The sequence below is a fragment of the Magnolia sinica genome, chromosome 5 (assembly GCF_029962835.1).
Source record: "Magnolia sinica isolate HGM2019 chromosome 5, MsV1, whole genome shotgun sequence".
Classification (NCBI taxonomy): Eukaryota; Viridiplantae; Streptophyta; class Magnoliopsida; order Magnoliales; family Magnoliaceae; genus Magnolia; species Magnolia sinica.
Window position 1 is genome coordinate 104,419,908 of NC_080577.1, and position 12,833 is coordinate 104,432,740.

The 12,833-nt window shown below is 40.9% G+C and overlaps 1 protein-coding gene across 1 annotated transcript; it reads left to right on the plus strand.

Annotated features, from left to right (window-relative positions):
* The first annotated feature begins 658 nt into the window (after positions 1-658).
* On the plus strand, positions 659-11,814 carry LOC131246525 (DNA cross-link repair protein SNM1). Its single transcript, XM_058246734.1, has 9 exons — positions 659-1,253; positions 2,995-3,175; positions 3,381-3,620; positions 3,993-4,137; positions 4,645-4,779; positions 4,909-4,975; positions 5,159-5,236; positions 10,361-10,413; positions 10,890-11,814. The coding sequence occupies exons 1-9, from the start codon at positions 743-745 to the stop codon at positions 10,986-10,988; spliced, it is 1,509 nt and encodes a 502-aa protein (XP_058102717.1). The 5' UTR covers positions 659-742; the 3' UTR covers positions 10,989-11,814.
* Positions 11,815-12,833: the final 1,019 nt, after the last annotated feature.

Consider the following 12,833-nt stretch of genomic DNA (forward strand, 5'->3'; position numbering starts at 1 on the left):
CCTAAGGTCTTAACCCGAGCCTAACCCAAGTTTTATCGGGTTGTGCCGCAGCTCGATACCGAACCTGATACGTTCTGCAGGAGTCTAACCCAATGCCGGGTCCGTCGTGGGTACCTTAGGTTGAACCCGCCCGAGTTTCAGCCACAGGGAGATCCACCGAGGTGCATGGGACCTCTGATTGTGGGGCCCACTCTAATGTATGTGACTACATCCATGCCGTCCATCCGTATTGAAAACTCATTTTAGATCATGATCCAAAAAACTGAAGCATATCCATATCTAAGATGTACCATAGCACAGGAAACAATAATAACCGACCATTAAAAACTTATTGTGGGCTACAAAAGCTTTGGATGAAGATGATATTTGTGTGGTCTCTTCCTGTAGGTCGTTGTGACCTTATCAACAGGTTGGATGGCAAATAACTATTCCGGTGGACTCTATAAAGTTTTAATGCTTGAGATTCAATCACGACTGTTTCATGTGGTGTGGTCCACCTAAGATTTGGAAATGCTTAAATTTTGTTATCATGCTATAAAATGATATTTGGACGGTGTGGATTTAAGGAAAATCACCACTGTGAGCCCCACAGTCGTGGGTCCCACCCACATCAGGTGGATCCTGCATCTCACCTAATCCGCTCCGGGGGTTGCAATCCGCTTCCCTTTTTCCCGCGTGGCAATTTGAAAGAAGAATCATTTCTCTTCCTTTGGTCAGAAAAACGGAAGAAACCCTCTTCCCTATGGAAATCCTCACAGACGAAAGGGAGGGAGATATCTCCATCTCCGAAAATCTCGACGAGAACGGATTTCCATTTTTACCACTATCCCCAGAATCCGAATCCAGATACGAAGAGACGGATGGCTCGATCCTGGCCGTCGACGGGAGCTTCGTGTCGGATTTCTACGGCAGCGGGACGGATTGGTCGTGCTTGAGAGAGGGAGAGTCGGATCAGAAGAAGCTCGAGCTTGAAAGAGGAACGGATTGGTCGTGCTTGAAAGAGGGAGAGTCGGATCGGAAGAAGCTCGTACAAAGAGATCTCTTCCAGATGTGGGGATTTAAGAAGCGTGGCGGACCGTCGGAATGTAGGGTTTCATCTCCGCCTGCGATGAAAAGGGAGAAGCGTCGGATCAACGGCCACGATTCGATTAGCGATTGGGCGGGTCGGAAAGTTCCTCGTTTGGGGAAGGAGAAGACCGCCGAGCATTGTGTAGGCGCGCGGCGTGCGTGCCCCTTTTACAAGAAGATTCCAGGTATTCCTCCTCAGCTCTGGCTTTCAAGTGAATATTACTGGACCCACATTTGAACATTTTGGACCGTTGGATGAAGGAGTGGGCCCTGTGGATTCATTGCACTAGGATCAAGAGTTGTAAGCTTGAAGAAAAGCGATACAAACGTGGAACAATCGAAAGAGCCTGCTCCGCTACAATGCTTTGTAGATTAAGCTTGACTGACAATGCAATATGTGGGCCCCACTGTGATGCTTGCATAACATCTGATACATCCATCATGTGTGCATCTGCATGTCTTCCTTGGATCCCAAAAATCACACCAATCCAAAACTCAGGTGGGTCACACCACAGGGAACTGTTGGTAATGCAAACCCCAAAAGGAGTGCTAGAATTCTCCATGAACTAGAATTTCAACAAATATGCTCATGGGTTCGACAGGTTTCTGTAGCAACACTGAAGTGAAGCTTGCATTTTTGGGTTTTACAATCCTACAATGAGGAACTATGGGATCCATGACAAAATGAATTGTCTAGCATAACAAACGCAAGAGCATGTATACATCATTCATCAAGTATCAAGGATGAAAGGGAGTGGAATTTTGCAGTTTGCTTTACTATTTGTATAATTATCTGGACCATCTATCTAGTTATTCCCACCTTGGATGGGCCACTGTCCAAAAATACACCAAGCTGATGGTCATAGCCATCTGATCAACTGGACCCTCTTTCCATTGAATGAATGTGGATGTTCGGAAATATATCCTTGCACATCTTCTTTTATCCCTTGTGGAATGGTCAACACTACTTTTAAATGCATTTATGCTACTGTTAGAAGAAGCAGCATTGCTGGCATGAGATCACAATAGACTTAGTGGCCAGATCATGGGTCACTTCCGTACATGGTATGGAAACTGGTATGTGCTACGCCTACTTCCTCCAATAGATGGTATGCTAGGGGTAGGATAATGTGTGTCCTCTAATACATACACTTAGTATATGCAATGTAATTATATATTGAATTTATATGCAATTTATATATGAAATGATGAGTATTATTATTCTAGAGCCCTCACACATAGTCATCACCATCTAAGCAAATTCCCAATTAATTGGGAATTTGGGATTGGCTACATCCATGAATCCTGTTCCGCCATTCCACTCTGTCTCCATCAAGGGCCAGACCTTTAGTTAGGCCATAGGTCATCAACTCTTTTCGTACTACCTCCATTCACATCCTTTTGGGCCTTACCTCTTGCCCTTCTAGAGCTTTCAACCTGTACCAACTCATTCCTTCTAATCTGTGTGGTTCTTGGTCTCCTTTGCACATGATCAAAACATCTAAATGTACTTTCTATTATATATTTATACCACATGCATCCTACTGAATAAATGAGTACAGATCTCCACATTTACATTGCAACTTAATCGACGGTAAGAGATAATTTCAGGTTGCCAGAACTAGTGATCCAGACTACAAATTGATCCAATATCTAGTCACACCATTTGAACAGGAGACAGAGTGTTTGGTGATTTAGGTACTCAATGTCTGAATGGAAGATGAGCCTTCTTATGAAAACCAGGGGTAACACATACCCATCGGCCATCCCTGGGTAACAACTACAGAATCTATGCTAACACCGAACATCTTAAACACTTGGAGTTTCATTATGCCACTCTTCAGCAGATTCTTTCCACTCATTGATAGAATGTTTAGAGCTATATGTGATTGATTGATTTGAATGGGTCATCTTGTATTCCTGCAGGGACGCCTTTCACTGTGGATGCCTTCTGTTATGGACTCATTGAAGGATGTGAAGCATATTTCCTCAGCCACTTCCACCATGACCATTATGGTGGATTGAGCAAGCGATGGTCACATGGCCCTATCTATTGCACCCCACTCACCGCTCGCCTAGTAAAAATGTGTCTCTCTGTAAATCCACTGTAAGGAGTCTATCCTGGTATCTCCCCTACTCAAAATGCAAGGCGCAATGCTGTTTATCTTCCCCTCCCCCCCAACAAAAATAAAATAAAATTTGCCTTCCCTATTTTCTTTCCTTTTATAACTTACCTGAACTTGTTTATGATGTAGCTATCGGATTCTTAATCACCTCTGCAGAAGAAAATTGACATGTTTCCCTGTTTACAGCTTCATCCACCCTTTGGAACTAGACACTGAATATGTTGTTGAAGGAATCAAAGTGACAATGCTGGAAGCTAATCACTGCCCTGGTGCAGCTCTGATTCATTTCCGTCTGGGGGATGGACGATGTTATTTGCACACTGGAGATTTCAGAGCCTGCAAACTGATGCAATCCCACCCTATTCTTTTAAGCCACCGTGTCAATGTTCTTTACCTGGATACTACATATTGTAACCCAAAATACAGGTAGAAAAAGTCTCTATGTGAGGGGAAAGATTCTCTGTACCCATGTGAACAAATGAGATCCCAATTTGCTTGTCTTCCATTGATGGTAGAATGGAATTCTACACACATCCAAAATGGCGTCTTGCAGCTTCTTCAATCTGGATTTCAACCACTACTGATTTACAGAGTCAGATTTGGGAACATAATCTCTGCATTCCATTGAGAAGACTGGAGTTGGGCTCCCATTTTTTGTCTGTTAGTTTTTAGTCATTTATTATTTGTGCCATTTAACACTTATGAGCTGTTTGTTGGCCAAATTTGGATTTTATTAATTTATTATTAGCACCATTTAAAATTTATGAGCTGTTTATTGGACAAAATTAACTGCCTCAGGTTCCCTTCCAAAGAAGATGTTGTGGGTTTTGTTGCGAGGATTACTAAAAGTACTCTTGCAAAGCAGCCAAAAACTCTCGTTGTTGTTGGGGCCTACAGCATAGGGAAAGAACACGTTTATATTGCTATATCCAAGGCGTTAGGGGTATGTGGTCCACATTTATTTTGTTGCTGCCAATACTTCTATTGTTCTATCATATGCAATTTGGATGATTTTTTGATGGGCTTATTATTTATATAGAGTTTAAAAGCTCGAAACTTGGACCCAATGAGTGCTCAAGTGTTTGTGAACTCAAACTTGATTGAGTTCTTCGATCACTTTTTTTTTTTTTTGTTCTAGCTTAAGAGCTTATTATAGAATCTGATTTCCAGGTCTTCATATACACCGTTGATTTTTCAAGCAAAAGAATAGAAAATTTCCAGTACTCAATAGAGATGTTTGACTACTAGAAGGGTTTTATCAATCTTTAGGCAATGAGTTGCCCCCTTTGCGGGATACGAAAAAAGTTCAAGCAAAATATAGAAGGACCTGCTTGTATTGGTCCCTGAGACCAGCTTATGGCTATTTGTATTTTTTATTTTTATTTTTTTCTATTTGTATTTTGTTTTATGAGTATCAATCATTTAAGAATTAATGCTGTAACTACTGTAGGTCAATATATACACAGATGCTTCAAGGAGGCGAATTTTGCAATCTTTTGGTTGGCCTGAGCTGTCTGGGAAGATTTGTTCCCTTGGGCAGAGCACACCATTGCATGTTCTACCAATATCTTCGTTGCGGCCTGAGGTTTAGATTTCAATCTTTTTATGCTGATTAGGAAAAAAATCCTAATTCCTAGGCACTAATTTTTTTTTCCTCTTTAGAGAATTTATCCTTGTCACTATTACTGATTAATACTAGTTATGTTCTGTGTAGAGCCTGCAGCAGTACCTGAAGAAGTATGGGGAGCAGTTCACAGCAGTCTTGGCATTTCGACCAACAGGTAAACCATATTTGTGGCTTTTCCTTTTGAGCGCTTCACATTTATCTGTGTTTTCTTACTTCCATGAAAGTGGATTACAAAGAACCGAAGTACACTATGGTCGTCTATTTTGTTTGATCTTTTTTTTTTTTTCCCTTGTGCTTTTGTCTTTTCTTTTCTTTTTTATTATTTTTGATTGTCTAGGCTGGTCGTACTCCGAGGCCATTGGAAACCAGCTGGATCTAATTAGACCTAGTTCAAAAGGCAATGTTAAGATCTATGGTAAGCTATCTCAATCCTGCAAAATTTTATACAAGAAGTTGAGCCTTTTCACCACTACAATATCATTGGATGATTGAAAATAATATTTCTACAGCAGTGCTGGAACATGCTTCTGTTCTTTATCAGATACATGTTTGCTTGTTCACTTGCTTGTTTTGAAATGTGAAAGTATTAGCATGGATTGAAAATAACAGAAAATGAGAGGGATATTGGGACAATTGCTTCATGTCTAGGATCATACCTGTGGGAATTCGTGACATTTGGGTATGGTTTAAATGAATTTCTATTTCAATTTGAACTAGCATTTTTCTGGATCGAGAATTTATTGCTTTGTTCTTTATTATAATGCAAACTTTTGTAAGACGCTTCTACCTATAGCGTTGGAACATAATGCAAAGGATACTCAACTATGTAGTTTATGCATCTCACTTCACATAAAACCATCTGTTTTTTTTTCTTTCTAGCACCCCCACCCCGACCCCCACAAACTCACACACCCACCCACACCACATGGGCACTCGATCCCTGGTCTTAATGTTGAAACAGAGTCTGTCTACCACTGAGCCATGGAGCCAGACCCATCTGATATAATTCCATTGTGATACCTTTAACTCTTTCCTCATGCTTAGGTGATAATTATCATAAAAACTGTGGAAAGAAATGCCTTACTGGATCTATTTTAGTACATACAACTTTATTCGAATTACTGGTGCTAAAAACTACATGATCAACTAATTCAGGTCCTGGAAGTAACAACGAGAATTGATGTTAACATCATATCATTCAGTGTCAAATCTCAGAAAAAGCAATTCAGTGTTTGATTTAAATTTTATTTGCCGAAATCATGCGTGAAGCATACCATAAACTTATAAATGGATGCCAAATAGCTTTCTGGTTGTTAAAGGTTTTAAAAGTAGTTTTACTTATTATAGTTTGAAGTGAGAGGAAATGGAATTGCATATAACATTCCATCATTAACTTTTTTCTGCAGTGACACATTGTGAATGCTTGAGGTTATTCATTCATCATCATCATAACCTTGTTCCAGATATTTGGGGCCTGTTTTATGAATGTTTTCTGTCCAATCATTCTTATCTATCGTCCTACCCAACTTCATATCCCTTCTCACCACCGTGATTGGAGTTATTTTAGGTCTTCCCCTCATCCTCCATGCAGTTCCTTAAACCCTAATCAAAGTTCCCCTTCTTATCGTCGTCGTCTTCTGGTTTGTAGTACATGACTGAATCATCTTAATCTGCTCCCTATCATTTTATCTCCTACTAGGGCTACTCAGATGTTTGAGATGACTTCCTTCTTGATTCTATTTCTATCCTTCCTAGCAAGGATTAGGAATTGGTTTTGGGATACCATATTGGTCATCCTCCATGTGGCACTGATGTACAACCATCCAGACCATCCAGATTGTGGGGCCCATTCATATCTTGAAAATCATACTGATCAATCAATCCGAACCATCCATTTAGTGTCTATCAAATGGATGGTTAAAAGTAAAATAGTGACTTGTTCAATTTCAAAGGGGAAAAAATAAGATGGTTTGAATGCAATCTTTCTGTCATGCTCCATGTGCAGTTGGGTCGGTGGTTTAGACGGTCTAGATTGCCTTATAACTATGCAATGTGCATGGTTGAAAAGTGACCCCCATTTTCTAAATGGTGCTGAACTATCGTAGTAGTCTAGCCCTAAAAGAAATAGAGGGGTTTTTGCGAGATTGATGTCTAGCATTCCATCAAAGCTCACTTCTCTGCAATGCCTTCACTGTGCTGCTGGATTCTTCTCCTCTTGTGGCAGCTACTAATGATAGATGGGCTCTTCCCTTTGCTGATATAGGTACCCAATATGTCGTCATTTCCAATGGAGTTTTTTTCCCTCCTTTTTAGTTCCAGTGGATCTAGATCTGGATCTTCTCATTCTTCTTCTTTCTATTTAAGTGTTAGGACTGAGTCATACAGGGGTGATGGTATGTTGTGCGGATCTCCCTGACTCATTCAAGTCACACCAAGTCAGATGAGTTGGGGCAAAACACAGTGAGTCGCTCCATATATGCTTGTTGCTGAGGGTTTCCCAGATCGGGAGGGACTGTAACTGCAATGTGTTGGACATACATTTACATTTCAATGCATATACCGGTTTCAGCCTATACTTCAAACCTTGCTTCATAGCCTTTCATCATCCATCTCAACATCATCATCTCTAGAATGCTCATTCGCTGTTCATGTTGATTCCTAGTTGCTTGACAGTGCCCCCTGTAGTATAGCAAGACAAACAACACTCTTCGAGGAATTTTTGTTGAGTTTCACTAGCATGCAAAAATCACACAACTCCAAAGGTACATCTCCACTTCATACAGCTACCTCTAATTCTATTGAAATTATTCTCATCATTTTCTCCATCCTTCGCTTCAAAAAAAAAAAAAAAGAGTCACTTTCTCTATCCTACTGAATTATAGAGCCAAGTTAATAGTTCTAGATTATTGATTATTACAAAATACTTTATATGGAATGCTAGAAACCATAGCTGATATGGAACATGGAAACAAATGTTTACATTAAACAATAGCTGGTGCACTCTACAAAAGCAAAGCTCCTAGGACTAGGAGCACAACAATCTGCATCTGGAGTAGGTTGGAGGGTCATAAGTAATCTAAAGTACCTTTATATAGGGTGAGTAATAAAGTCATGTGCAAACCCACAACACAATAAAACATAATATAGATATAACTACTTATATTGGTGTCCAGTTTGTGTTCTCACTGCTGCCCCTCAAACTCAACAACTTCAAAGTCAGGTTTTCATTTCTATGCGCGAAACTGATGACCTTGTTAATTATTTGATGAATCTCGAACATGACATCGATGGAAGCTCAAACATGCAGCAATGGCCTAGGTAAGTACTGGCAGAAGCTTGAACATGACAACAAACAATGATGTCTGAGTTGAGCCAGGACAGAAGCTCAGAGTTAAACATACCATCAAACATGGTGGCTTAGTTGCCATCAGGATCCAAGCATGCCATTGGGTATGGAGGGGAGGACACATCATTGAAACAATAAACCATAATTTCAAAATTTTATTGCGCAATGTCCCAATGGAGAGACCAGGTACAGAACATACATATGATGAAATCATAAACAAAGCTGTCTGGATCTAACCTGGCTTCTATACCATGTTAGTGAAACATAAAAGGAGCACAAGCCTCTACATCTTGATTAGGTCTGAAGGACTTGTAAGGTCCTGTGAGGAACACATGTTAGTGCAGCACATGCATATGAGATCTGTACCACTCATCAGACAGGTCCCGCCATGAACATGTCGTATGCCAAAAATAAGGCCGGGCCACTCATCAGGTAGCCATCTGTTCGTTCCAAAAAAATTGACCATTGTTGTTGTTGTTGTTTTTTTTTTGTTTTTTTTTTTTTTTTTTAACTCCTTAACTGGCCATTATTCTAATACAAGTGTGGGTCGCTTGATAAGTGGACTAAACTATTTTTGGACCAGCCCAGGTTTACGGTCCCACTTAATGAATGGCCTGGATATTGCACACATGCAATGTTGAAAATGTGTTGTGGAACCCCCCCTTCCATCTCATGCCATTGGTATGTGTCTGCTGACATGTTTCGAAATTGAGGGCTCAGGAGGGAGGGAGGGAGTTGGAATCCCAACCCTCAATACGGTGGCTAACAATAGGCACTTAAGAGAAAAAATACAGCTGCGGTCCATATTCAATTAAGACCAAATATTTCTAGGGTTAGAATCTTCAAATCACGGGGAGTTTTGGGCCATCCCCCATACATGGTGTCCCATTAAATGAAGTGTTTGGATCACTTGCTGTGGCCCCACATGTACGGAATCCTGCCTGTCATCTTGATGTGCATTTGCTAATGAGCAGGATGCTAGTATCCCTTCTAGGTTGTCAGTCATAATTAAAGTATCTAAAGCCCCTTTATGTGGGTGAGCAGTGAATTCACTTTTGACAGTGGATGCAAGATGAAAAAGTACTTACAAAGGTATTGAGTGCATGCTTAGCAAGAATATGGTTCTTGTTTCATTTGTTTATATCCCTGTTTTGAGTTTTTAAATATTTATTAGATATATTTTATTTTTTAAAAGAACTGTAAAAATCTATAATGGTTCATGATCCTAGTCTGTGATTCCATTTAATGGGGCCCTCTTATGGTGTTAGAACTTAAATTTGTTTTTATATTCCGAATACTGATTGCGAGATTGAGGTGCAAAAAGATTTCTGCGCCTATACAAGCATACAGTTTCCTGATGCAAAGGATTTCATGCATGTGGGACCATAGTTTGATGATCCAAACTGTTGATTTGATCAGCCCTACTGTTGTTTGGGCATGCCTTGAAATTTTCCAGATTGGGAGATTCTAACCTTTGAATCAATTGCCTATGGGGAACTAATGAGAAAATACAGCTGCTGTCCATACACTCAGGGGTCGTTTGGATGGTGGTAAATGGTTTACGTTGTAAATGATTTACAGCCTTTAAATGCCTTTAAATAAATCATTTACAGGCTCTATTTAAAGGCTGTAAATGATTTACAGCATGTCTGTTTGGCTTTAAGTTGTAAATCATTTACAGCCTTTAAATAAATCATTTACGACCTTTAAATAGAGCCTGTAAATGGTAAATGAAATCTGCTGTACAGGCTTTCATTCAAAAAAAATAGAGCCGTTATCATCTCCTCGTTTACCAGTAAATGAAAACTTACCTTTTTGCTGGTAAATGAGAAGGGGGCTTTGCTAGTAAATCATGCACAAGTAGTAAATCATTTACCAGCAAATTAGAGCATCCAAACACCAAGTAGTAAATGATCATTTACTACTTGCCCCATTTACCACCATCCAAACAACCCCTCAGTGAAGATAGTCAAATGATCAAAGGGCTAGCATCTCTTCGTCTGAGGGACTTTCAGGGCATCCCCCATCCAATGTCCCATTAAGTCTATGATTTGTTTCCCAAACAATGGTCCAGTATGTCAGGGACTGTACATTTGCTGATGAGCATGGATTCTGTAATTCCTCATGCACTCGTTATTTATTAAATGTTAAACAGGTGAACCATAACACGCTATTTACTGCCATTTTCTACAGGTGTTCCTTACAGTGAGCATTCCAGTTTCTTGGAACTCAGAGACTTTGTTCAGGTATGATAGTAATCTGCATATGCTGTACCGTGCAATGTACAACTCCAACCTTAGATGACATATTGCTTATTGTGTAGATTTGCTGACATGCAGGGACCACAGTTTGGTAATCCAGACCATTGATCTTATGGGTCCTCCATAGTTGGGGAATACCTCTAAGAGTCTCCTAGATCATTAGATCCCTGCTTTCTATTGAATGGGCCACTGGTCGAAGGCTTGGGATCTATCTGGAGATTTTCAAGGCATCCTGCATCCATGGCGAGGACCATCAGATCAACAAACTGTATGTCTCACACGTACACATGTACGGAATCACACACCTTGGGGTCCCTCAGATGAACAGGCTTGATCAGCAAAGGCTCTACAATTCCCTGTCATACAATAGTTTTCTTTTACTTTCTGTTGCCTCTATTATTCTCCACTCTTTCTTGTTTGTATCGCATCCGGTGACTGATATCTTCCTTCCCCTTCTCCAGTTCTTGAAGCCTGACAAGATCATTCCCACAGTCAACGTCGGGAATGCTGCTAACCGGGACAAGATGCAGTCACACTTTCGGGAATGGCTGAAAACCTGAGGTTTGGAGAAGTTTGAGAGGGTAGGCAACAGTGCGTGTTTGTTGTGACTCACTAAATTGTGGAAATTCATCCTCTGTTCATGGAACATGCATGCGGGCCAATCTGGGATGTCCAAATCATGGGTCCGATTGTGGATGGTGCAGAGTCCAAGGCGACAGAGATTGTGCAATTAACCATTCGGTTGGGGTTCTCAAGTGAACGGTTAAAAAAGAAAATAATCATTCTCAGATTCAACAGGGTGAAATCAGATGGATATGATCATGTAATCAATATTGCTGGGCAGGATGTGTTCTCAATTGGCATTTATGTGTGCCACATGAATGGTAGATGAGCTGCTGCAACTTAAATGAGTTGTGGCAGACAGTGTAGCATTACTGCACAAGTTTGAGAATTCTCTTTTGCTTATCAGAATTCCATCCTATCCCAATTGGAAAGAGACAACAGAGTTGCTGGATGATTGATGATCTGAATTACAGCTCTTAAGTTGTGCAGTAAGAAGCAGAGAAGCTGCTAGCTTATGATTTTCATGGCCTTGGCGGAAATATCAAATTTTCAAACAGGCGAGACCCATCCATCTCAAGGTCTGAGCCCAGACAAACCCATGCTTGTGACCCATTGACCGCCCAACTGGCTGAGTGAGGTTACAGAAGAGGTTTGCTGTTGAGATTAGCAACTAGACAGGACTGATACAAGCCTTGTTTGTTCATCAGCATTTCAGCTTCTGCCTGTAGAATGATTTATTTCAATTGTTGCATTGTTCTATTAGTTGGAATTGATTATCATTTGTAATATGAATAATCAACGGTAAAGTCGATAGGTTTGTTCCTTTTTTCCCCACTATATATAGAGCTGTCAACGAGTACCCAGACCCATGGGTACCCATTGAACCCCACCCGATTTACATGGGTCCAGGTCCAATCTTCCACAAACGTTTAGATACATGACTGAACCAACCGCCAGCTAGATAATCACTCCTAGACTCAATCATGATGCGGACTGGCCCGCTCAATAAACATCTAGAGTGAAGCCTGCATAGCTCGGTCGCTGAATAACATCGATGTCGAAGCCAGGCCCAGCTTCCTAGCAAGGTTCCCATTTATAGTTCTCTGGGGCAGGGTGGTGTGTCAAATCTAGAGCTGTACACGAACTGAGTTAGCTTGGTTAACTCGCTTGACTCTACTCAGAAAAGCTCGATTCAAGTTGGCTCGATACTGGGTTTGAGCTGAGTCAAGCTGATTTTTTGAGCTTGAAAAAATTTTGAGCCGAGTCTGAGCTAGATCAATCTTGACTCGGGAGCTTGACTTAGTTCAACCCAGCTTGTAGGCTCGAGGTTGAACTTGGCTCGAACTCAGCTCAAGCTGTTAATCAAGCCGAGCTGACCTGGCCAGTCAGGCTCGAGGATCAAGCTGAGCCAAATTTGAGCTGGGGTATCCTGCTGAGCAAACTGGGCTAAGCTCGACTCGGTTCGGCTCGTGTACTGCTCTGGCGCCGTGGCTCAAATTGGACTTTATTCATATTTAGATTTGGTCCTGGCCCATTAGTTATTTGGCTCAAAACTGATGCAGAGGCCCAGCTGAAATCTCGATGGACAAGGGCCCGGGCCTGTGAAAACCTGGCCCACTGTAAACTTGGTGGCCGTTGAATCGTTTGGTAAAATGAGACATCATTTTACCTTGCCATTTAATTTTTTGAATGTGGCTGCTGTCATCTTACTGTTTATGGCACACATTTATGGTGATTGGGACCGATAATCTGATTGGCTACCAAGTTAGTTTGCCATGGCTCAAGAATTACAGCTATCTGACTTATCTTTACGATATGATCAGTGTATTCATTCATGAGCC

Bases quoted from the DNA above. Each gene is read 5' to 3' on its own strand.
- LOC131246525 (XM_058246734.1), top strand. From the start codon at position 743: ATGGAAATCCTCACAGACGAAAGGGAGGGAGATATCTCCATCTCCGAA. The intron at 3,621-3,992 runs GTAGAAAAAGTC...TAACTGCCTCAG, and splicing joins TATTGTAACCCAAAATACAG to GTTCCCTTCCAAAGAAGATG. The intron at 4,138-4,644 runs GTATGTGGTCCA...TAACTACTGTAG, and splicing joins CTATATCCAAGGCGTTAGGG to GTCAATATATACACAGATGC.